Source organism: Pseudoliparis swirei, chromosome 10, assembly GCF_029220125.1.
Source record: "Pseudoliparis swirei isolate HS2019 ecotype Mariana Trench chromosome 10, NWPU_hadal_v1, whole genome shotgun sequence".
In the NCBI taxonomy this organism is placed as follows: Eukaryota; Metazoa; Chordata; class Actinopteri; order Perciformes; family Liparidae; genus Pseudoliparis; species Pseudoliparis swirei.
The window spans coordinates 4,482,812-4,509,068 of record NC_079397.1 but is presented as its reverse complement, the minus strand read 5'-3'; the positions used below and the strand labels follow the sequence as shown (position 1 = coordinate 4,509,068).

At 40.7% G+C, this 26,257-nt stretch overlaps 3 protein-coding genes and 1 pseudogene across 5 annotated transcripts; 2 read left to right on the top strand and 2 right to left on the bottom strand.

Moving 5' to 3' along the window:
• The first annotated feature begins 1,553 nt into the window (after window positions 1–1,553).
• Window positions 1,554–7,523, top strand: LOC130200882 (probable polypeptide N-acetylgalactosaminyltransferase 8; annotated as a pseudogene).
• Window positions 6,981–11,951, bottom strand: ada2b (adenosine deaminase 2b). Its single transcript, XM_056425078.1, is given in 9 exon segments — window positions 6,981–8,295; window positions 8,297–8,406; window positions 8,756–8,819; window positions 8,821–8,902; window positions 8,993–9,101; window positions 10,099–10,227; window positions 10,310–10,520; window positions 10,613–10,832; window positions 11,614–11,951. Coding segments are annotated over 9 exon segments (1,347 nt in total). The 5' UTR covers window positions 11,897–11,951; the 3' UTR covers window positions 6,981–8,156.
• A 468-nt stretch (window positions 11,952–12,419) lies between these two features.
• Window positions 12,420–18,429, bottom strand: atp6v1e1b (ATPase H+ transporting V1 subunit E1b). The gene is made up of 10 exons (XM_056425090.1): window positions 18,351–18,429; window positions 18,178–18,228; window positions 16,814–16,879; window positions 15,879–15,988; window positions 15,577–15,643; window positions 15,360–15,449; window positions 15,023–15,091; window positions 14,739–14,833; window positions 14,560–14,647; window positions 12,420–13,127 (listed from the first exon to the last, which is right to left on the bottom strand). The coding sequence occupies exons 2-10, from the start codon at window positions 18,208–18,210 to the stop codon at window positions 13,065–13,067; spliced, it is 681 nt and encodes a 226-aa protein (XP_056281065.1). The 5' UTR covers window positions 18,211–18,228; window positions 18,351–18,429; the 3' UTR covers window positions 12,420–13,064.
• Window positions 18,430–19,632: 1,203 nt separating this feature from the next.
• si:ch211-214j24.14 (uncharacterized protein LOC559160 homolog) lies at window positions 19,633–23,434 on the top strand. Of its 3 annotated transcripts, none has more exons than XM_056425092.1 (2): window positions 19,633–19,743; window positions 22,367–23,434. In XM_056425092.1, the coding sequence occupies exon 2, from the start codon at window positions 22,520–22,522 to the stop codon at window positions 23,186–23,188; it is 669 nt and encodes a 222-aa protein (XP_056281067.1). In that variant the 5' UTR covers window positions 19,633–19,743; window positions 22,367–22,519; the 3' UTR covers window positions 23,189–23,434. The 3 variants fall into 3 exon arrangements, with proteins under 3 accessions (XP_056281067.1, XP_056281066.1, XP_056281068.1); XM_056425091.1 differs by lacking the exon at window positions 19,633–19,743 and adding an exon at window positions 19,781–20,089; XM_056425093.1 differs by lacking the exon at window positions 19,633–19,743 and adding an exon at window positions 19,781–20,089 and having other exon boundaries at window positions 22,306–23,434.
• The last annotated feature ends 2,823 nt before the right edge of the window (window positions 23,435–26,257 follow it).

The following is a 26,257-nucleotide window of genomic DNA, read 5'->3' as shown; positions in this document are numbered from 1 at the left end:
AGGAGCTGTGATTGCAGTTTTTTGGGGACTTTTTTCAAAATAAGAGCAGGAGGTGTAAAGTTAAGATTCTCACTTTAATCTCCACGAGTCCGTTTGATAAATACAGGCACTGTAGTATTAGTTTTACTGCTTAAAGCTTCACTTTAGTGTTTATTCGATCTCCTGCTATACTGTGTACAATTTATTTTAACATCAATATGCGTAAATAGTATTTGAATGTATCTAGAAGTACATAGAGTCTTTTAACTGACATGTTTGATGCATAGCAGTGTGTTGTGTCAGATGGGCCGAATGTTCTGCATGAAACAGAAATACAACTTACTAACTTATTGACTAAATATTCAGCCTTTTTTCTCAATTTATTTGCTGTTGTTTTTCCACATGGAAGTATCATAGACTACAACAAGATGTGGATTGGATTCAGAATAATAATAATAATGAATTTAATTTATAGTCTTTTTCAAGACACTTTACATCACATAATTAAAACATTTGATTAGAGTAGATATTCCGTTATTAGTCTCAGTGGGGAAATTGCAGAAAAAAAACATTCTAAAACCTATACAATAAGAACATAGAGTACACAATAACACATTAAAAGCAGTTCTGAACAGGCCGGTTTTGATTTGTGATTTAAAAAATGTAAAGGTCGGTGCAGTCTGGGATGAGTTTGGGGAAATCCTGAATAAGTGTTTTTTCTTTAAAGCAAAAAACCTCCTCTGCATTATCAAACCTAAAAACCAGTCTGCTTATCAGTGTGATGATCTGCTGTCAGGAGGGGGGGGGGAGGAGCCAGCTGGTGGACATGCACCTGATTAGTCCACCAGTCCTGCAGCCTGCTGCTGGTCTTCGGTCCTCCCCAGTTAACAGCAGCTGATTATCGGCACCTGGTGCAATGCAAAGAAGAGAGAACCGGACTGAAGGCCTTCAACACATCTGCAGTGAACTTCAGGAGATCAGACAACACGGCTGGGTCCAGGTGCGTGACTTTATCTGAGTAAGATTGTGTGTGTAGAAGGTGCATGGGAAAAAGAGAGAGCTTCTTTTTTATATATACAGGACTGTCTCAGAAAATTAGAATATTGTGATAAAGTTCTTTATTTTCTGTAATGCAATTAAAAAATTATTAAATATTAAAAGAATAAAAGGCTTGCAATATTTCAGTTGATTTGTAATGAATCCAGAATGCATGACATTTTTGTTTTTTAAATTGCATTACAGAAAATAAAGAACTTTATCACAATATTCTAATTTTCTGAGACAGTCCTGTATATATATATATTTTTTGTGGCCGACTTATTGTTGAGCAATCCTTTCATCAGAGGATCGGTGGTTCGATCCCCGGCTCCGCTCGCCCATGTGTCCTTGGGCAAGACACTTGACCCCAAAAATGCTCCCCGTAGCTGTTTTTGGTTTGTGTGAATGTTAGTTACTGCTGATGTGCTGGTGGAACCGTGGCTCCTCCCACCAGTGACTGAATTATGTCATCATAGACGAGTACATTTACCTTCTTCTTTTTGTTAAATGCCAGGTGAAGAAACCAAACCCTCGCCATGCAGAGGAGCTCCAGGATGAGATCTGGCCGGGTCAAAGGATCTCCCGTGGCCGTGGCCGCCGCCCTGTTGTACCTGGGCTCCATCAAGCGGGAGGTTCACGCCCACTCGGAGAGACTCCAGAGGGCCCACCACAACGACTCCATCAGGGGCAGGGCGATGCTCACCAGGATGGACAAGATGGAAGCCGACATCAACCGGCTGCGTGATTCTGTCCCGCCGCGTCTTCTTTTTATTTGTTTACACTTGTTATGTCACTGTCTCTTAACTTTTTTTGTTTCTGTTAACTCGTCTTTTGGTTTTGTGTAACTGTGTTTCATGTTGCTGCCTGTCTTGTCCAGGTCACCCTCGAAAAAAAAGATTTTTAATCTCAATGGGTTTCATCTAATTATATCAAGGTTTAATAATAATAATTTTAAAAAATTGTTTACTCTTGAGTTTAAAATATATTTTAATTGGATTTGTGCATTGAGTCTGAAAATATAGATGTCTGGATTAAATCAGTGTAAAAAATTTTTTAATCATAAAATATCAAAATGGCTGCAAATGGGATTTCTCTTATTAATAATAAGTAAATAAATTATTGGGTCAATATCAGCCTGACTGTTGAATGGATTAATAAAAAGAACATATGTTCATTAAAGTTGTGCAAATAATTAATTGGGCTGCACATGTTAAACCACACCAGTGTAAAGATATTGACTTATAAGATAAGACTCATCCTTTTGTTAATGTGTCAGGGAGGGGCCCCTGTTGTACATCTGTCATCACCATGCAAGGTAAACTGAAGACGAATAAAACATATGTTCTCTTTTTATCTAACAGTCATCCGCAGAGGCGAAGAAGGTGGTGAGGAAGATGTACCCGAACTCTGCTCTGTTCACCAAGTGGGGTGACGGGCTGTCGGAGGCGGAGCAGAAGGAGGCCGAGACGTTGTTCCAGAGCTACGGCTACAACGCCTTCCTCAGCGACCGGCTGCCCCTCAACAGAGAGATCCCCGACACCCGGCCGCTCAGGTGACCACACCTGTCCACTGGGATGACTTCTGATACTTAAAAATAATAATAATAATTATATATATATATTTATATTTTTTATAGAAATTTATATATTCTCAATGGCCCAAAAAAGTTCATTTACTCTTACAAATTTACTATAAAAATAATGATAATACAAAATAAAATGTATATTTGTGACATTAATTTATTTATTTTATTGTCATAAAAATATATTTAAAAACAAACAAAAGTACACTTAACATTTTTAGGCTGAAGACTTGTTGTTTTAGTCTGTATATCTTAAATTATCAGCGGTTGGTGAAATGATAATTGGCAATGATTTGATTATTAGTTAATTGTTTACGGATTTTTACGTGAAAATGGCGTAACTGCCCTTTTTACTTTTTAAATGTGAATAATTGCTGTTTTTTTGTTTTCCTTCTTGGAACAAACCAGTAATTAGACACATTTTTAACTTTTTTAAAAATCCTTCATTCTATGACACTTTATAAACCAAATGATGATTAAATTAATTGTTTGACTGATTCATTAATAATAAACAAATATTGTAATATTTTAATTGCAGCCCTAATTAAGATAAGCTTTCAAATTTAGTCGTACAATTAACATTTGAAGATGCATTCAAATCAATATTTACGTTTTCCTACTGAAATGTAATTTGTTTTATTCAAACACAAAAACTCCCACCTTTTCTCCCCTCCACAGGTGTGCTGACAAAAAGTACCCGGAGGATCTGCCTTCCATCAACATCGTGTTAATTTACCTCGACGAAGCTCTCTCTATCATCAAAAGAGCGATCCGCAGCCTCATCGACAAAACCCCCGCCCGGCTGATGAAGGAGATCATACTGGTGGACGACCACAGCAGCAACGGTACGTCCACCTGCCACATCATGCCCTCAAAGGGGGGTATTAAGATTTTAAAGCTTCAGATACTTGCATCTGAGTATTTTTATTGACTTATCACCAACAGTCAAACTTTCAATTGATGTATATGTGACAGTAAAACTGAACTTTATTTATGAAATCACTTATTCTGGCAAGTTATATACAGAAGAAGTCATCCTGAGTTTGAGGGCGTGAACAAGGATGGAGCCGTATTTGAACATCCGGCTTCAGGTCAGCGTGGTCACATGACATGCAGACTTAATTCATGATAAGTCCACATAGGTACTTTATTACTTAACGACAGGTAAGGAGGTGTACATGCCGTCAGGCAGCTGCTGCATGACGTACAAATGGAGGCAGGAACAATAACGGCTTGTGTTTCAGTTCACTGAGATAAGAATGTGAGATGTAGCTAAACATTAAAAAAAAAGTATATATATAAATGTTATATATATATTATATCTATTTTATATACAAAAACGTATATATTTAATATATATATATTCAATAAATTTGAAAAAAGAACATATACATATGGCCAATTAGACAGAATCTGTAATCTGTAAAATATATATATATTTAATATATTTAAAAAAGAAATATATATATATATATATGGCCAATTAGACATAATCTATGTCTTTACTTTCTGCAGAAGATTTAAGGGAGAAACTGGACGAATACATTGACTTCATCCACGAGGAGCGTCCGGGCCTGGTGAAGAAGGTCCGGCACGCGGAGTAGCTCGGCCTCACCCAGGCCAGACTGTCGGGGTGGAGGGCTGCTGTGGGGGACGTCGTGGCCATCTTTGATGCTCACATAGACGTCCATGTGCAATGGTTAGCTTTTTTTTTTTTAAGAGTCTTCGGGGGGTTGGTTTTTATTTGCTGTGCCCTTTCAACACGACGTCTGAACCTGGCCGTGTGTCCAGGGCGGAGCCGCTGTTGGCTCGCATTAAAGAGGACTGCACCGTGATATTGACGCCGGTGTTCGACAGTCAATTTCGACAACCTGACGTTGATTCCCTACATAGCCGCAGCAGACGCCTTCGACTGGGCCCTGTGTTGCATGTACGAGTCTTTCCGGCCCGAGAGGTACGCTTTAAAGGACGATACACAGCCTGGAAAGTAAGTTTAAAAAAAGAATAGTTCTCCCAAATCGCACAGACTGCACACTTTCACACTTGTAAATGAATTATTTCGCATCCCCACTCGCATCTGAACAAAAATCTATATATTTGGAACCCTTGGGGTTATTCTAAAAAGAAATCTGGGACACTAATTTTGAGAAGAGATATGCGAATGAGAAACCTGCACCTTGTGTGACCTTCAGCTGACACATGTATTTACCTTTTTTTTAGTTTTTTCACTTCCCAGAAGCCTTTATTCACATTTGCATAATGTAAATATAATGTAACCAATTGCTTCGGCCTTTTTGAGAACACCATTACACCTTTTTTTTGTTCCTGAAAGCAGCTCTTATTCTGAAGGTGAAATCTCCCAGATGTTTGTATAGCATGTTCAGTGAACAACATATGTTTACTGTTTATCTGCTTGGACTCATGACCTCCAGAAGTAGATATCACATATCTCGAAGTCTTTGGAGATGCGTGAAGTAGGGTTGCCGTTGTCACCTCGGGGTCCTTCCTGCTCCTCCTTCTGTCCTCAGAAGCCCCTCCATCATGGGGATTCTCGTAGCCGATCGGAAGTTCTTTGGAGAGATCGGAAGCCTCGACGGGGGCATGAAAATATACGGCGGCGAGAATGTGGAGCTCGGCATCCGGGTGAGATCTGCAAGGTGTTTTTCAAAGTCACTTTAAACGCTGCAAAAACAAATTTTTATCTTTTTAAGAATGGGAAATTATACCGTGCTTAAAGATAAAAAATTGTTTTTCCAGACTCCAATTGAGTTTTTACAGAAATAATACCGTTTCATTAAGATACTAATTTAATTTTCCAGACTCCAAATGAGTTATTCCAGAAATAATACCGCTTCATTAAGATAAAAAGTATTTTTTCTATTAATAATACCATTCTTAAAGATAACAAATATTTTTTTCCAGACTCCAATTGAGTTTTTCCCAAAATAATACCGTTTCATTAAGATAAAAAATAGTTTTTCCATAAATTATACCGTTCTTAAAGATAGATTTTACAGAAATAATACTGTTCTTAAAGATACAAATGAGTTTTTCCAGACTCCAATTGCAGCATTTAAAATGGTATTTCATTTCTTTGTGTGTTTTTTGGGCAGGTGTGGCTGTGTGGAGGAAGCATCGAGATAATACCTTGCTCTAAAATCGCCCACGTCGAGCGGGACAAGAAGCCTTACCTCCCAGACTTGAGTGAGATGGTGAGGCGTAACGCGCTCAGGGTGGCGGAGGTCTGGCTGGATGAATATAAATACAACATCAACATCGCGTGGAACGTCCCCCTGGAGGTGAGGCGAGGTGATGCGTGTAGAACAAACGTTGCCGTTTCTTTTCCTCCAACAAACTGTCATGTTTTTGTTTTTTTGTGGCCTTTTTTTCACAGAAACATGGGATAGACATTGGGGATGTGTCTGAGAGGAAAAAGCTGAGGGAGAGTCTGCATTGCAAACCCTTTAAGTGGTACCTGGATAACGTTTACCCCTCACTGGACCCTCTGCACGGCCTGCTGGGCTATGGAGTGGTGAGGAGAAACGATATCGGACGTCTCTGCATTTGAAGTCTGAATGTGCAGGTCATCCTTCGTAGGCCAAGTTTAGTTTTTCTCCTTTTTTTTACCGTTTAATTGGCGAATCCAAGACATTAGGATATTTATAGCAAATCAAAAGCATTGTGATGTATGGTTCCCAACCTTTTCTTACATTAACGGTGCATTCAGGGCCGGGGGCTCTGAAGTTACACTGCTAGATGACTTTATGCTACTTCTTCTTCCAATGTTTGCTTTAAAGTGTCACTTTCTTTTCCATCTGCAGCTGACCAATAGTCTAAAGCCGGATGTCTGCATTGACCAATGCCCGGGAGCACTCCCATTGCATATGGGTGCCACTACTACTCTCCTCAGGTGCATCCAGAGAGTCGCTGCATGCACACAGACTGTCGTTGTTTTTTATTTTTTGCGGTTAATCGTCGTTTTGGTTGTAGTACTGTTATTATCGCACCGACGGACGACTCTACGTCGGTGGAATCAAGTCTCACAAGTACAACAGCAACCGCTGTCTGGTGGGCCCGGGCACCGCCGCCTACCCGGGGCTCTACGAGTGCAAAACGGCCGAGCAGAAGAAATTCCACATGCTGTGGGATTTTAAACAGGTTACTACTTCAGTTTAAAATAGAAGTGCATACACACTACCGTTCATGATGACATCTTTCTCTCTGGGATTTGAGATGTTTTTCTTCTCATTTTAAGGACTTTGAATCTATAAACTAAAGTTCAAATGTTTGAAGTCACCCAGACAAGTTTGTGTTTTCCATGAAAACTTTTGTTTATCAAAAGAATTACAAAATTAATAGAAAATATAGTCAAGACATTGACAAGGTTAGTAATACATTTTTATTTGAAATATTAATGTTCTTCAAACTTGTCGCTCAAAGGAAGGCCATTGTTATAGCTTCTCTCACCAGCATAACTGTTTTCAGCTGCGCTAAGATAAAAAGGGTTTTATACTCCTCCAGTCTTCTAAGGTGATAACACAATGTACCATTAGAACAGTGGAGATGGGCCTCTACACGCCTCTGTAGAGACTTCATTAAACACCAGAGAATAGTCATTTATCACATTAACTATGTAGAGTGGATTTATAATTGTTTATGAATGTTATCTTCATTAAAAAACAGTGAAAAATAAGGACATTTAAGTGACGCCAAACTTTTGAATGGTGGTGTCCACTTGGTCACAGGTTGGTCTGTTTGGAGAGAAATACATGTTGTTGTTACACCCCAGGATGGACCCATCCAGAACAGAGAAACCAAGAGATGCCTGGAATTGGTGACGGGTGAGGACGGCTGCTACATGCTGGTTGTTCAGCAGTGCACTGGTCAGAGCTGGAAGATCCAACATCTCATCAAAGACCACTGAGAGCAGCCCGGCGGGCGGGACCGAGGCGGCGCGGTCACAAATGAAAACCGACCTCTCGGAGATCGATCGGGGACGACATGGCTCCACGAGTCAAAGGGAGCAAGAAAAGCTGTGAAATATTTTCATTTAGTTCTCGTTTATGCCAAAAAATACGACCTGCAAAGTGCCCTTTTCTTTGGTTTATGAATACAAGCATGTCGGTGCACAGGACTGAACGCATGCGGGTCGCATTGCTCCCCAGAAAAAGGGGTTAAGCTCCTATTGGAGCTTCGAGATGCTGCAGCGTCTCCTTGCCTACGTCGAACCAAGAGAAGTATCGAGGTCTCGTTAACAAAGACGACAGAAGTTCTAGTGAAGCATTTAATTTGAATTGTTTAAATATGGCAGCAAGGCTCTCAAGTTTTGAAGACAGGCAAGAGTGACATTTCCATTATTTGTTCCTTCTCTAAAAGTCTTGAGGAAATAGTTTGTTTGGTGGTGACTATTTTACGCGGATTAATACAATTGTTGTGGGGTTCGGGTAATTTTAGATAAAGTAAACATGCTCATAATTAAGTAACAGTTACATTTTAGTAGGAATAATTCTTTGTTTTATGGGATTTGTTGACGATAAGAAAAAAAATACAATATTCCCTATAAAACCCATAAAAGTAGACAATACATCTGGAGACCCGATGTCCACCTGATGGAGTTGAGCGCCAGCTCTTTCAGAGTGCCCAGGTTGGCCCTCAACCCTCCGATGCCGACGAAGGCCTGATAGAAGTCGTAGGAGGCCCGTGGTGCCGAACAGAGACGGGTCGTCGGAGCTGATCACCATCGGGTGGCCCTCCGACATCAGCACCGCGGCAGGGTGGTTCCGAAGGTCCGACACCAGCCTCAGCACCTGGAGGTCAAACGCATTCAGGTAATTTGTAAATGAAGACGGGCACGCCGGTGCTGAACCCAGAAAGGTTCAGACTTTACACACGAGGGATGTAACGCAAACTCCTTCTGGACTTCCCCACAATTAATATGACCGAATGCAACAGATGAATATTTTGGGGATTTTTTTGTTATTTTCTGCCAAGATAAACAGGTAAAGGTTGTTGTTTTTGTCCACTAAGCGAAAGGATCCTCAGTTGAGCTTTTAATGGCATAAATTGTATTTATATATTATATATATATATATATAAAATACATTTATATTAAAATATATATATATATAAATATTTCTTTTTGACAGGTTGTCTGACCTGGTTTGAGATTGGGCACAGCTCCACGGCCACGTTCCTTTTCCTCGACAGCTCTCTGGCGAGCCAGAGCGAAGCCGTGGCCGATGCGCGTGGTGTTGAACAGAAGAGCGTCGAGAATGTTTTGATCCACGTCGGTGCCTTCGTCATCTGCATGCAAAAAAACTAAAAGAGTGTGATCGTGGAGTTCATGAAACCTTTTTAGAAAACAACGATGCTGCTGCTGCTGCTGCTGCACACCTGTTTCGCCTGCGTGAAAGAAATACGGCAGCGTGACCCCGAGGTCAGCCGGCAGAGAAAGCGCCTCCCGGAAGTACCAAAGAGGGCGTCCGCCGTCCTCCCTGCCGACCTGCAAACCACAATATTAGATCGCATTAAAAAAAAGGGGGAAATTAAACCGTCTCAAAAACAAACATTGTTTTCCTCCAATAGGGTAGATTAATTCTCACTAAGTCAAATCCTGCAACGACATCTGGGAAGTCCCTCTGGAGTTGAATGGCCTCTTTCACAGCCGCCTTGACCTCAGATACACTCAGAGCCCAGAGACAACACACACAGAAACCTGTCCCTATACGACTCAAACTAATTTCACATGAACATTTAGAGATGACTATCTTCTTAAGTGGAGTATGTAATAACAACCCGCCATTTAATGGGAGACGTTACGCAACTGTTCTCAGATGTTGGCGAGGCCCGTTAGTAACCCCATAACTCTAAACAGGAATCGAAGTTATTAATAATACTTTGAATTTATACAGCCCTTTTCTAGACGCTACAAATTATTATTATTAATAGATGATATATTTCATTAGTGAGTTATTTTTGTCCAGATTGTTGAATTAAAATGATGGCACATGGTCCCCACTTTGTTAATTCATAAAGCAAATCACTCAAATCTTTAACTGAATGTGACATGACATCAATCATGCTGTGGGTTCTGCACTTTATTTATGTATGACTTAATTACATGCTATTTCCAATTACATGCCATCAACTTAAGTACCAGTGTTTGAGTTTTATTCAACATATTTCTACTATATAAATACACAGTAGTACATCAGTCATAGGGGCATTTTTATTCATGAGTACTTTTAATGCTGAACTATTTTAAAACCTACTGAACGGAAAATGCAAAACCAACATTGTTCCCAAGCACTAAATGATAATATTATGTTTATTTATTACAGCACCTCTCATTCAAAACAATTCACAAAGTGCTTTACAATAATAAAATGTTACAAACCATAAATATATCCATAAAAGTTACAATTTGATGAATTCTTCTTCAAAATAAAATAAACTACTCAACTTGTACAATAAAATCTGAGACGTCTCCTCGTCAGTACCTGTGCATGGAGACGATGACACGCGCCCCGAGAAAGTCCGGATGGTCCGCTACGAACGACCTCTTGACCTCCCGGGAACGCGTTCAGAGTCCAGACCTTATCGTGGACGACTCCGTCGAGCTCGTACGTCTGGAACGCACAAATTAAAAAAGCGAGAAATGTCAGCCGGACCCCCGTGAGCCTGGAGGAAACCGACCGACGACGCACCGACCTGCGAGAGGCCGCTCCTGAGCTCCAGGTACAGGATGTTGTCGTGCAGCAGCTCCTCCAGGCCCTTGTACAAGTAGTCCCTCATCACGGGCGCGTGCGTGATGAGGCCGGCGGCGGCGATGAAGGCCTTCTCAAACTTCTCCCACACGACCTCTTGGCTCGGGTATTCGCCCTCTGGATCCTCGGTGAACAGCGTGAGGCGCTGCATTAAACTGAAGAAAGAGAAAAGGGTGAAGTTCTCCCACTTCATCGAGACTCGAACACGAGTAAAAAAATATATAAAAAGGTGACGTCTTTTCTCAACCTGTCGTCGAAGCCCGTGGCGTCTCCTATCCGGGCCCTCAGGTCCCGGAGCAGCTGCCAGTGGACGCAGTCCCAGCGCGGGAACGGCCGACGGGCGGAGAAGAAGAAGCGGACCGAGTCGTCCCAGGTGAAGCAGACGTAGCAGTGAGGCCGGTACGTGACGTTCTTCACCAGCCAGTCGACGCCCACCAGGGAGGAGGCGTGGATGTGGAGGGCCGCACCTGTTGTCAAGGCAACCGGGAGGAGAACCTCAAACTCGGTGAAGAGCTCGGTTACTTTTTGGTCATTTTGTGGGTCTTTGGAGACTTTATGTGTCTTTAAAGTTAAAGTTCCAGTGCTTTGTAATCTCTTTTATTTTAATTGTTGTATCCTTCATAGTAGTTTTGCAGAACTTTTAGATAAATAGATTATCTAAAAGATAGCAAATTTATTTTAAGCAGCAGCAAACATCTTTACAATATATATATATGTATAATACAATAAAATAGCAGTAGATTACATTTAAGAATTTAAATAAAGGAAATGAAAATGAAATTGGTGTCTCTTTGTAGTCATTTTCCATCTCTTTAGTGTTATTTTGTATCTCTTTGTAGCCAATTTAGGTAATAATGTTGTTTCCATATCTTTGTGGTTTTATAAATATTATTTTTTTAGCCATTTTTGTTTTTGAGGAATTGTTTTGTAAATGTGGACATTTTTCATCTCTTTTTATGAAATTTTATAGTGAACCACAACTCACAGAAGCTCATGTTGGTTCTAAATTAGTGATATTATACATTTATTAAGATAATATTGAAATTCTGGAGATGCAGAGAGACCAAAGCTTCCAGCCACAACACATATCTTACAGGATGCTGCAGGAAATCATCACAGAAAGCCAGAGTTGCAGATTATAGATCTACACATGTTACTGCACCTTAATAAATGCCTCTGTGGCCCAACCCTGCAGCTAAACGAAGGAAAACCAAACATTCATCCACACTGGTGAAGTTGTGAAATCACCTTTCGGCATCTCCTGCAGCAGCTTGAAGACCGGACTCTCCCGGATGAGAGGCCTCGCTCTGAAGAAGTGGACGGCCGGAGGGAACGGCCCGGCGGACATCTCTCTCTCCTTCCAGCGACGCAGCCGGCCGTCCAGCTTCTGCTCGGCCGCCGTCAGCGTCACCCGGCCGCCCGTCTGCCTGGACGTCTCCTGCCGCGTCAGCAGGTCCCTCCGAGCCGGGTCCGGCATCCCATCGGCCGCCCATACGAACCACAAGAGGACCACGCAGGTGACCGTGTCCATCACGTGGAGGATAGTCAGAACGTGATCACGATCCCCCCAACGAGAGCAGGTTTTGAAGAAGCTGTGAAGAAAGAATCGCTCTGAGAGATGAGCCATGATGACATTTAAGCCCCTAAATGAATTTGACTCAACATGACGGCGTGCTGCTCAGCTCGCTTTAAAAGGTGCTGACTGGAGCCCATTCAGTCGCTCCTTCAGAGTACAAAAATAAAATGAGCACCGACCTTCAGATCATTAAGATGAAGTAAATTAAAAAAAAAACATTTTTGAAGGCCACTCCAACTACTTTAAAAACATTAAATACTAACAAGTAAGACGGAGCTCCTGGCGTCTAGCGTCTCTCCTTCAGGAGCCTCCCGAAAGATGACCAGTTGAGGAGGATGTCTGTGAAATACTCTGAGCAACTAGACAATTGGGGCCTTTTTGTCTAACTAATGCCATGTGATAAACTAATGAATGAAGCGTGATTGCAAAAATAAGTGTGAGGGCATTGTTTGAGCCAAGAAAGAGAGCGCAGAGGAGCTACTAATGATTTATACTTTAATGCGTTTTACATTTTCCCACAATATCACATCTCATCAGTTTAAGACACAAAGAACGAAAAAACCAAAAAATACAATAACATACGTATAATTTAATCTGAAAAACTCATATACATACTCTGGAATGATGTCACCCACTCGTTTTTAATTCATGACAGAATAACGCACAGCAATAAATTAAACTCTGTAAAGGTCATGTACGGGCTTCGGTTACGATTCACGGATACCTCTCATCTTCTCTGTTAATTGGTTGGCGCAGGCGGCCAATAGCAACACAGCGCCCCCAAACCCGAGGGCGGAGGTCTAATGAAAGCGTGGCGCGCCGTGGATGCATCCAGCCAATCACAACATCCCGTCAGCCCCGAATAATCAGTGTAAACCGAGACCCTGAAAAGGGGGGGGGGGGGGCAGCGGAGTAAACTGCAGTACCCACAATGCACATCTGTAACGTCCCTTAATGCACAGAAATATACAGCAACACATCACACGACGATGACGACGCGTCTCTTTTTCGCATCGGATAATTCGTTTCACAGACGGAGGAGGAATGACTTCATGTGGCAAAATAAAAAAATACAAAGGAGGTTTGTTTTTCCTCCAATATGTACGGGGGGGAGGGGGGGTCTTTAGTCCAAGAACTTGCGGTTCGGGTTGGCGCCGAAGAGAGACATTCGGATTGCAGGCATCATCTGAAAACACAGACACACACGTGGTCAATAAGCAAATAAATATTATAATTATATATAAAAAAAATATGAGGAAAGTAAAGCCTACAAATATTTGACAGTAAATTGCAGTTCTTTAATTTTTTTATATAATGTAATTTAATTCTTTTTAGCTATGAAAGTCTTATTGAGACGAAACATGTTGTTGTTTTCATGAATATCCTGGAAAAGATTAACATCATCAACAGACAAAGAAAAAAAATAAGATAAAAATTAACCTTTTTAAATTGTTTGTTTACATTTTTTCTATTATTAACAGTTATTGTCCTTCTTTTATGAATGTTTTTTACTTGCATGTCGTTCTCTTATATATTACATGATGCAAGCTCTGCGCACTGAATGTGTTTTTCGAATGCAAATACAACATTTTATAATATATTAATCAGACCAAACAATAAAATAATGAAACTAACACATATAAACACACAAATAAATCTGCCGCTCCATCAGGTTTTAGGTACTCGTGTCGAATATTTAAAGTGCGGCTAGCGTGAGAGCTACGCTAATCTCATTTTGAGAGGCGAGTGTGTTAACAACTGCTCCCCTCATTTAAAAAGGTAATTACATTTTAGACCAATAAAGCAATTTATGCATATATTTGACCTTTGTTTAACAATGTGCCTCACAATGAAAGACAAAAGCAAGACTCAAAATAGACACAATTTAAAAAATAACGAATAAAATGTGTAATTTGATCGCAAAGTTTTTGGTAATCTTATTTCCCCTCAAGTTTAGTTTATTTCATGTATTAATGACCACACTCCTCGTAAAAAGAGAAATTCCTAAACATGAACATAAATGAAGGGGATTTAAAAAAAGGCTAAATTATATATATATATATACAGGACTGTCTCAGAAAATTAGAATATTGTGATGAAGTTCTTTATTTTCTGCAATGCAATTAAAAAAACAAAAATGTCATGCATTCTGGATTCATTACAAATCAACTGAAATATTGCAAGCCTTTTATTCTTTTAATATTGCTGATTATGGCTTACATCTTAAGAAAACTCAAATATCCTATCTCTAAATATTAGAATATCATGAAAAAGTATACTAGTAGGGTATTAAACAAATCACTTGAATTGTCTAATTAACTCGAAACACCTGCAAGGGTTTCCTGAGCCTTGACAAACACTCAGCTGTTATAAATCTTTTTTTTTACTTGGTCTGAGGAAATATTAAAATTTTATGAGATAGGATTTTAGAGTTTTCTTAAGCTGTAAGCCATAATCAGCAATATTAAAAGAATAAAAGGCTTGCAATATTTCAGTTGATTTGTAATGAATCCAGAATGCATGACATTTTTGTTTTTTTAATTGCATTACAGAAAATAAAGAACTTCATCACAATATTCTAATTTTCTGAGACAGTCCTGTATATGATATTTTCTTACCTGCTGAGCCATGAGATCCAGTCGGCTCTCCAGGGTGTTGGCCACCTTGATCTTCCCGTTGCCGTTAAAGATCTCAACTCCTCCAGAGCTGAAGGAGGAAACATCAAAACAAGACGAATCAACTTGAGAAAATACACGAGATTTTTTTTTACGTGACGATCAAACGTGGCGCTGCTTACATGTCGGGGGAGAGGACGTTGTCCTGGTCGATGCGGGCCTCCATGTTGATCTTCACGGCCATTTTATAGATAGGAACATTCCTCTGGATGGAGGCCTGAGTCGGAAAAACAGTCAGATTTCAACAGATTTTAAAAGGACTCGATCTTGGTTCAGCTTGTCGTTTTTAGCTTTCAGTTCATTTCTATCTTCCCATAAGTTCTTAAAAATCTGAGGCAAATGTCTTGTATGTGCACATAAAGAATAATTAACGTAAATGTGAACATACGGTGGCTAATTGACTCACCTGTATCATCTGAAAGTCCTGTTTACGGCAGCGAATAGTCACTTTGCTCTCCAGGAGCTGGTATAATCCCTGGGAAAGATCATCAAACGACATACTCAGTTTTTTTAATTTATCAACACCTCCTACTGAGCAGATATGCTCATATGCCAGTTTATTAGGTACACCAAAAGCAGTTTGATGCAACAATCCTCCATCAGGAAGGATATAATGTGATGTTGGTGGATGCAGTATTGTAAAGAGTTGGACAATATGACAGAAACACCAGTTTCCACAAAACCTGAACGTTATATAACCTTCGTGAAGGAGGCTGTAAAAGGAGCCGACGGCGTGAACCAACCTGTAGGATCAAGCCGTCCAGCAGCGCCGAATACCTGGCTGGATCCTTTGCGATGTTCCCGAGCCGCTGGCGGGCCTCGCTCAGCATTTCCTGAGGGCACAAATACACACAGGGCTTCTATTATAGGCTATAGACCCCCCCCCCCTCTTTCTTCTTCTGTGCATTAAATCCGACAGTTTCTATCTTCCCACGACGAGAGGAGGTTTCAGCCGCTTACCGAGATCATGTCATCCCGGGCCTTCAGCACCTTCAGTCGGGCCTGGTTCATCAGATTTGACATTCGACTGTGGAGGAGACATACACACACACAAATACACACACATTGAGGCCCGTTAGATTTCTAAGTGGGATCACGTTTGTCGAGGTTTGCAGCAGCTTACAAAAGAGTCATTGTGGCACGAAGAGACTAAATAAAGTCACGGAAACTCTGCGTCACGCACACACACACTCATATATTCCCTTATTCTAAAAAAAAAATGGAGGACTCGCTGTGTCCTGTGATTTCTCGCCATGACTCACATTTTCTTCTGCTGTTCGATCTGCTTCTCCTTCTTCTCGTAGTACTCCATGATCTTCAGCCTCTGGGTTTGGACCAGCCGGCCTTTCTCGATGTTGAACTCCTCCTCGGCCTGCAGGAGGAGACACACTTCACTCAGCAGAAATCCTGCAGCTTTTTCTTTTTTTTGTGATCAGAAATCAGTTAATCTGTACAATAACTCTGCTGCTGGGTGTCACGGTAACAATCGGACACTTTAAAAAGGTTACATTTGGTGTATTACAGTTAAATTTGTGTGGCGTCATTAAAAAAATTATTACACCGATTGGTCTCTTTGTAATGGTGTGATTAAATTACTGAATTTGAAAGGCATAAATATATATATAACTAAGGATTACTTAATGAATCGGTTGTTAATAAAACAGTAAAGATGTCCACAATTCTATCACAAAAAAATAATAAACCTAAATATAACATGTAATTTATTTTAAATAAAAAGGATGAGTCTATTATAGTTGTATAAGTAGTAGTTGGCGATTAATTTCTATTAATCCATTTTATGTGACTGCTAGAAAATCACAAACAAATTATATTTATAAATATAATAATTATCTATTATTCATAGAGCACTTTTCAAACCTAAATTTAAAAATAAAAATCATAAAATAAAATGCAAAATATAATAAAAATTACAAAACCTTCAAGTTAAATTAAAAATAAACAAAATAAGAATATAACGTAGTATCAACATTACATATTTTTGTAAGAAGTGTAAATTCAATTACAATTTTCAGATTTCAAAGGGTTCAGGTTGTGCTTTTAGCGCCCCCTAGTGGCGAGTCTCAAATAGGAAACGATGGCGAGCGCTTGAAACTAAAATAATGAGTTTAGACTTTATTTCTTGAATTGTCCAAAACTTCTAAAGAAAGACTAATTATTCTTTCTATAGTATATTTACCTTTGCGTCAATTTCTTCTGCCTTCTCATTGGCCTCCTGTTCAATGAAGGCCATCATGTGCTTGATCTGAAGACAGGAAGAACAAACATGAAGACTTCCTCACAAACATATACAACCCACTCCTGACATTTCTCGTGATTTTAAATGCACATGAAGCATCGCTCCTTCTTTAATGAGAACTAGAAGTACTTCAACATGTCACCTCCCTCATAATGAAGCCCAGAGACGAGTCCTCAACCTGCTGTGAACCGACTCTGCTGACTGACTTTATTCATCACTGAGGTGAGTAAAGTGTCTGTCACTGGTGGAAGAAGTATTCAGATCCTTTAAATAAGCAAAACTACTTTGAAAGTACTCCACTACAAGTAAAAGTACTACATTGGAAACGTTCAGTATGCATTGAAAATGTCAGTTTTAGTCGTACTATAATGTTCCTGGATTCATATAACTGCAGCATTAATGTTTACATTGCATTTCACTGCATAGATGTATATACTTGTTCTGATTTTAACTCCTTATTGTTGGGTAGTTTAATCTGAGGCGGTGCATCGTATTCTCGAAGATTATCACGTTTGTAGCGTCGTCTTCATCGGCGTGTGAGAAGGACATCAACTTGTCATGTGCAAAAATATATCCCAGCAGACCCAAGAGGCTTTTTAATATAATGTATCTTCATTTTTTTCTCATCCTATATACAGGAACACTTCATCTTCACTTCAACTAAAAAAAATCCCAGTAAATGTCCTCAATTGTGGCGCTACATGGTTTTCACTTTACATGACAGGCATAAAAATGTAAATAGCTGTCAGACAGAGTAGGACCATATTGTCCCTCTGAGATACAGATGCATTAAATAGATGCACTTTAATTTACTCTAAAATTAATCACATTCCACCACTAGACCCTAAACTTCTACACATTTGCACACGACACTGCATCTTTTTGTCATTTGCAGTGTTTCCCAGTAGTGTCACTCACTCCCAGTTCCTCATGTGGCATGTGTTCATCATGTGATGCGTTTGGAAAATATGAACCTCGACGCCATGACTGCCAACATCCGATAGGGTCGTAAAAACGGCTGCTTATTTCACTTTAACTGGTATTTTTACAAACAAAAAAATCACCAGTAAAAAAATATATAGATATATAAATAACGTGGTTTAGCTTGTTTGAGTCGGTTCTAACCTACTGCAGCTCCCTCAATGTCATTATCCAATACACACACACACACAGTCACATTCCCGTTATTGGACACGTTTCTCAGGGTGTTAACGGGACGATCGGCAACGTGAAGACTCCTTTCCACAGACACGATGACTGACAGGTGACTGGGGACATTCCTGAAGGCTAAATCGCCTCATTACCTGCTTCTGAACGTCGGCATCGCTGAGCGCCATGGTCGCAGCTGTTGGGGCCTGCGAGGAAAAAATAACGACAAAACACAACGAATAAAACAACCGCGAACTAAAAGACACTTTAAATAACAAGATCGAGGTTTAAATCGTGCCCTAAAAGCTTTGAATGTAGGTTTAATTACCCGAAATTGATAGACGAAGAGGTATGAATTAATCGCTGCAGTCGTGACTCGGAAAGATGTCTACGGAGGATCAGCTGATCTGCAACGTCACATGATGTTTACTTCCGGTTGCGCAGCCAGTCAGGCGCTAGAACAGACACTCGCTTTTTCTAGAGCTTTTGTGTAATATTTATCCTTTTATGGCTCATTTATAGTATACTGCATATTATATATTCATATATATTAACTCTATATTAATATATATTAACTCCATATTAATATATGTATTTGAAATACTACATGTGTACAATATACATCATCTTATTTTTATTTGTAAATTTTGTATTTCATTTATTATTTAAATTCTTAAATGTAATATGTACTTGCCCTAGTATTTAATTTAATTAAATTTAATATTGTAAACATGTTCTACTTCTTCAAAGAAATGTTCCTTCCATTATTTTCTACATACAGTATTTTTTGTGATTTCTAATGTATTAAAATAATTATGTTGAGTTGTATAGGAGTAACTATGACGAGCTATTTTATCAAGTTACACAGCCATAAGATTTGGTCCAAACTTTTTATACTCTTAATTTTACTTTTCATGCTTTAATTTAATTGGTATAAATGTATTCCAATAAGTATAACAATATTTCTGCAATGCATACTTCAACATATTTTGTAATCAATACATTGAATCATGCTTGCTGTATTCAATGCTTGTGTTAATAGTGAAATTTCTTACCAAATGTATTTTTTTAAAGGCCTTATTTTCCATCTCGCTGTCTTCAAATAAACCAACATAATCTGACATAAACCAGGCATGCAATTTGTATGAAAAAAAGCATATTAATGCCCTCCAAGAGTCATCGAGTAACTCCTGCATCACACACAGCGTCCCTCCTCAGCTCCTCTCATCCAACCTTTTTTTGCACCTTTCAAAATGATGCTGAACAAAACTTGTTTACATCACAGGGAGAAAGCACAACATCCAAGAGGAGAGAACATAAGAGAGAAGAGAAAATAAATTGGTAAATGTAATGCAGGAGGGGAATTTCACAGTTTTGGGGCTGATGTGGATTTCCTCGTCCATGTACACTATATATACATGTTGGTGCTGTGCAGGTGCACCACATAAAAGCTTCTCCTGGCATAATTCCCCTACTTGTAACACATCTAACCAGTAGAGGGAAGTAGACCTTGGAAAGTTCAAGTATAGAAATAGCTCTTCCTACTATCTGACATGCATTTTTTCCACTCAGTGTCACCGGCTCCCAGCAGGCACACTGTGGACCGGCTGATCATCTGTTGTTTGCACAGCGAACATAAAACTCCACAGATTTTGTTTACCCCGAATGAGACGCTCAGCAGCTGACCTCCGTTGACCTCTCAGAGACTGTGGACACACAGGGTAAAGTCTGATTACAAAGAGCTCGACTAATCCTTTTTCACCTCTTCTTGTTTACATTATTACTCATCTGTCTCATTCTGCACGGACAGCAAAGTCCCTAGACTGACCGCTCTCCAGCCAACGGTTATGTCATGCATCTGGGAAGTGGGGTTGGAGAGAGAGAGAGAGAGAGTGGAAGAGAGAGAGGGTTTTGCTTGTCCATCTTGTTAGTCCTCCTGTGCCGGCTCCAGCATGCATGTCTGCCTGTCTGCTGCTTGGTGGCTTCTTTGTGTCTGAATGCATGCCTCGCTCTGATCTCCAGCTTCTCGTCTAGCAGCTCGCTCAGCACCGCACCGAGAGGACGCAGGTACGACGGGATGCTTTTTATATTCACATTGCGGAACGTTTGAACAATCAGAAAAGAGAGAAAGAAGAATGTGCATTAAGTCAAAATCTGATTTATTTTATCCCCCCCATCTCCCTCTGCTTTGTTAATAGTGTGTGACCTGTGAGAATGTCCGTGTTAGAGAGGTCACTGTGGTTCACTTGGGTGTTGTGAAGGGCACAATCTCACCTTGCAAGACACACAGAGGGGCTGGTTTGCCTTCTCTCAACCAGTTCTCCCATTTTGACATTGAAAGCCGACCTTTTGTGTTTACTTGTTTGTGCTATTCCTCCGTCCTCATCTCACAATCGCACACGACACACTGCCCTAAATCTCCCCGATCATTTACTTCACCGTGAGGCTGTTATCGCTGGGATAGGATCAATAGGAATCCAATTACTCAAGTAGGCCAGTAAGTAAGGGGAGGAGGGGGGGGGGCACTAAGTATATAAGCTTGATTCCGGCAGGGACACAGGTGAAAGGTTTAAAATGTTCGTGGGGTAAACTTGAATGTTTCAGGGGTTGAAGTCCGCACATCAGGTCTAGAGGGCACGCAGCTCGGGTCAGACAGCATGGCAGCTATTGGTCTTTAAATCAGTGACGTGTGCAAGGCGTCTGTGTCAGTCTGGAGGTGGAGCGATGCAACAAAGGATTTAAATTTGCGAGCAGTAATTATCAGAAGATGTAGTTCTTCAGAGCATCACTGTGTTCTGGGAATGTTTATTCAAGGCCTTAAAAGCCTTTTTATTGTTTTTCTCCAGGTGTCAGAGGTGATATTGCACAAAAAGTAACTAAACAGTTGCGTAACTGTTGGGAAGCGGGTTTGCTTTCCTTCTTTTTACAAACTACATCGTGTTTGGAAAATCTCACGTGCACAAACAAAGAGATGTGTAACAATCCTAAAAAAGGTTTCTGGCCAGAATCAAACCAGGGGCGCTTCACCGTTTTTCTTTTTAAAGAAATTTGTCATTTGTTAAAAAAAGAAGAATACAAATTCTATAATATTTGTATTATTATTATATATATTATAATATTTATATATATTTACAAATAATTTGTATTTATTTTTTAGAAAATGAATTACAGCACATTCAATATTAAACATAAATGGTAAATATACTCAATATCAGCAGATTTTAAAATAAGAAATGAATATGCGAGATTTAAAAGAGAAAGAAGAACAGAAATCCATCAGTATCTTTTTTTTCATTTAGCAGGCACTCATTTAACATAGTTATACATGTTTGTATTCATAGCCCAGCAAGAAAGTAAATAAATACATTTCCGAACCTGTTAAATCATTAATTTAAAGTCGAAATCAACTCGTACTCGCCAGAAAGTCGATGTCACCAGATTATTTTTATTTTTTTATTCAAGTTTTTAAATAAATCAAAGTTACACGGAAGGTGAATTCAAAGCCACTGTGCGTACAATTATTGGTGGAAGCATCCAAACTATATTTTCATATCAACAAACAAAAGATATGATGAATATTCCTACACGTATAGTGGCTTTAATAAATAACAATCTGCAACTCATCCACAGTTCTTCTCACTGACATCAGCGAGGCTGGAAACAAGTTGCTCACTGGCGCATCTATCTATAGCCCGGACCTGCATATCTCACTATGTTTAGGCCCTGTTTACACCTCCATCTGTCACCCGGGGTGGAAGCTATTTCAAGGAGAAGAGCAGGAACATGAAGTGGAAGTGCCGTTCAATTATGTCGAAAAACACACCGCCGTGCCACCAGTTCAAAGACAATTCATCTCTATCAAATCGAAAAGTCCCTTTCCAGAGTGAGGAAGACGAGGGTACATTGAATCCGTCTCGAGGGGCCCATGTTCAGGACTTGTGTCCCACGTTTCTGCTTTGATTGCAGAATTCGCCCCTCACGCCATCCCAGAATTAGACCTCGTCGACGCCCGCCCGCCGCGTAACGTCATATCACGTTGTGTTTTCTCTCGACGAGGCGCTACAGGACGAGTCCTCTGAAGTCTGGAACACGGTTATAGGTTGAAGCCGGAGCTTTAAAAAATAATTTGCAGATTCTGGCAAACTTTTTGGTATCAATCTCTTGGAAATGAGTGTGGAACTTTTCCTTTTTTGAGAAACCCAAAGATCTAAGACACAGTGCAGATATCTCTATTATCAGAATGCAGGACTAGGACTTCAACATTTCTCTTTTTACACGTTTAGTTGGACGAAATGGAACCACGAGTGCTTCATAATCCTGAAGTGATGTGTCTCGTCTCTGCAGCCGCCGGTCTTCATTCTGGAGGGAAAGACCCCAGTCGAGCCCAGCAGGGGGGATGGAGGAGACGGGGAGGCTGGTTCCCTTAGCCCTGCTGCCCTGTCTCTGAGCCCCGGACCCTGGCAGAGCGAGAGCCTGCTGGCCGAGTCCTGGTCCACGATGGGCGACGTGGACCCCGAGGACCCCAACAGCCTGGACGGCAACGACGAGGTGCTCCTGGTCCAGGCCGAGATGCTCGAGGAGGCCGAGAAGGCGGCGAGGGGAACGGAGGAAGAGGAGGAAGACGACGACGAGGAGCTGCAGACCAGCGCGTTGAGCGTTTTAGGCGGGGAGCGGGAGCTGACGGAGTTCAGCGAGGAGGAGCAGGACCGAGAAACCGAGGAGCTCCCGGCGACGACGGAGGAGCCTCGCGTGCAGACGAGGCCCGCGGAGTTCAGGCAGGTGGTTCCCCCGATGGCGCTGCCCCTCCTGCCGGTCGTCAAGCTGGACCCCCCCTCCACCACGTCCACCCCGGTGCCTTCCACCACCAGCTCTGAAGCTGAGGAGCTTTACTCCGCCCAGGGGCTCCAACCTCCTTCCAACCTTGCACAGGTGGCAGCGGACCCTCCGTCAGAGAGGCGACTGGAGTTCTCACAGGTCGCCCTCTCGGACGCGGAGGAACATTCAGTCGAGTCCTCTGGAGCGGCAACAGAAAAGCCTCCCAAGACCCCCAAGACCCCCAAGAGCCCCGAACCTCTGAGCTGCACCGAGCTGCTGTGTGGAGGCGCCGCTGTAGTCGCCGTCGTGGGAGTGGTGGCCTACGCCGCCGTGGCCTACTGCCGAAAGTAATCTCCTTCCACCCCCATTCTCGCTCTCAACACAGGTTTTCAAATCTATTCCGAATGAAAATATTCCACTTAACTCTCTGAATTCTGGATTTTTACTCTCTCTCTCTCTCTCTCACTTGTTGTTTTGCGCTACCTCAGCTCATGGCCTTTTGTTTTTTTCTATATTCCAAAAATCTTTGAGATTGCAAACCCGGGAATGTAAAAATCACGTGAAGGTCTAGTATTTTAAAGAATCCTGAAACTTGAACATGTTTCTTTGTGTGATTGTGTCTCTTATTGCTTCACCGGAAAACAAAAAATAAGAATTAGACACCGATTCCTCTTGCAGCTCCATCGTGTTAAACTATGTTAGATACCATGAAATGTATATATTTTGCTATGTGTTTATTTTAATGCTCCGTCCTGCCATCTGCTGGTCACTCTACACCAGGGGTGTCCAAACTTTTTGCAACTAGGGCCAATTGTGATAAAGTAAAGATGCCCGGGGGCCAATAGTTCCTTTAGACATTTTTTAAACGACAAAAGTTACATGAAAATACACTATTATAAAACAATGTATTTTTACTGTCACAATTACTTTTATTTTTTAAATGACAATGTAACCACATATAATATAAACAAGTCTGCCTTTCATTCAGTCAGATAACAATGAAAAAGCTGTATATATAGAATACCTTACATTTCTATGAGTTACATAACGTTGCAATTAACCTGTTTTGCACTGAATACCTTTTCAAGATAATATCAAGAAAGTGCAACCTGTGAAAAATTAAACAAAATAAGATCAAATATTTGGGCATAAAGAGTTTACTGAGTGTTAGTGACACTGCATATCTTTTCAAAATAACAATAACGCGCAACCTTTGAAAAACAAAACAAGTGCAGATATGTCTGAGTCATTACGTTTTTTTCTATGTGTGATAAAATGGGCTTTCCACTTCACCTCTTTTTAAAACGGGGTTGCAGGCTTGATACGGCCACTCTCCATAAAGCTCAATGTTGAGCTCTTGTTCTGAAGGGCAACAGCTGGAACGCTGAGGTAACACCTGGCAAGTCTCCAAGAATCTCGTCTGTCGCGCATGCGCAGCGTAACCGGTTAACGTCGTAACCTACATATTTACACGAAAGTCGGCGACAGGCATTTCGCTCTTTATTTATTAATGACTTAGTTTTATGTCCGTGTAGTTTGTAATATGTGAAGTTCTCAAACAAGGTCTTTAAATAAAAGAATCTGCATTTCCCCTCGCGCCCCACCTCGTCTCTGCTCTTGAACCCGGAGCAGAGAGCGACTCTGAGACGACTTGTCTTCACCACCGTGGGAACGTAGAGGTGTCGGTTTGCTGTTGCCGCGACATATTGGACGCTCTCTGCCGGCTGGTTGGAGCGTGCTCACCTGTATGTGCGCACCTGTCTGTGCGCATGGGGGCGGAGCTCCGCCGCGATACGAGAGCCAGGAGAAGTGTGAACGCCACCACGTAGAGACAGAAATGACATGCCGCTGTGTCGATACGATCAATAATATACGACCGTTTAGTTGAATAAAACAACCTGACATTACTTATGTTGTAATCTGTTCTCATGGTAAGGCAAACACTAGTAATTCCCACCGCTCCTGAAAGCGTCGGCCCTCACTGTCAACTTTTCTCCTTTTTTTTGCCGTCGCCATGGCAAATAGGTTTCGAGAAGGGTTCACGCCACGGATGCAGAGCCAGATACATTAGAAAGGAGGAATTACGTCTTTCAAGTTTTTATGATTTATTTATTCTGACAGATCTGGCGGGCCAGAAATAACACATTATATGACCGATGTCGCGGGCCGTATGAAATCTGCCCGCGGGCCGGACTTTGGACACCCCTGCTCTACACCATTAAAAAACAAAACAATATCAACCAGAAGGGGCAGCAGGACCATTTAACTAAGAATTAATCAATTAAGCAACTTAAATTCTGCAAAATCATTTAGTTTTAAAAATTAGTTATCTTTTATATATTCTTTAAAACATAAAAAAATATAGATAAAGAAAATGCACTGGCTGAAATACCAAGAAAGACACACACTATATTAATGTACCGGTGCTTCACTGGGATAAAACAATGTTAATGTCTCTTTAAAACAAAAACAATGAAGCAGGCTGAACACACTGAGCATCTTTTTTGTTCTGAACATCGTGATCTGATCACAACTCTGCGGTCATGCCAGCGTTCAGCCCGATGGACTTAATTGTTTACTAGCGGCCTTGACACTTCTTGATTTTCAGCGAGTGCCAGTAAATAAAGAAGAACAATGGGCTCGACTGTGCTGCGGTCGGCCGGCCGTTCCCACATCGCCGCCGACATGCACGCAGCCATTGAGCTGAGAAGAGGAAGGAAAGTGCTTCTTTGTTTGGAAAGATAAAGCTGCAGAAAGCATCACCTTCATGGACACACATGAATCTCTCTCTCTCTCTCTCTCTCTCATTCTCTCTCTCTTCCATCCCACCACATGATAAACATGGAAGTACCGACACCCTCAACATTATAATAAATAGATAAGAGCAACACATGCACCCTGCTACAGTGTACAGTGTCGTTCGGTTGGCGACACCATGTTGACACGTGAGAGGTGGGTCGAATATAGAAAGTAATATTCTATTTATTTCAGATTTGATTGTATCAGAGAAATTGTATTCATCATTTTCAATAACAAAAAGTCTCATAATGAGGCATTTCTATGTTAAGAGCTCAAAACTTTCAAAGACGTGAATAAGTGGTGATTTGAAGCATTTCTGTTGAAATAGAGTAGAACAAAACATGCTAGAGTAAAATAGAATAGAATCAAATAGAACACAACAGAACAGAAAACTAAAAGAACAATAGAACCCAACAGGAGAGAATGTAATAAACAGAAAAGGAACAAATAGAATAGAACAGATAGAAAAACCGAACAAACTGGAATATATGTCCAAAGAATTTAACATAATTTAACAGAATTTTACAGAACAGAACAGAATAGAATATATCTCAATAGAAACAATAGAATACAACATATTTAAATAGAACCAGCTAAGGGGAAAAAACTGAACAGAATGGA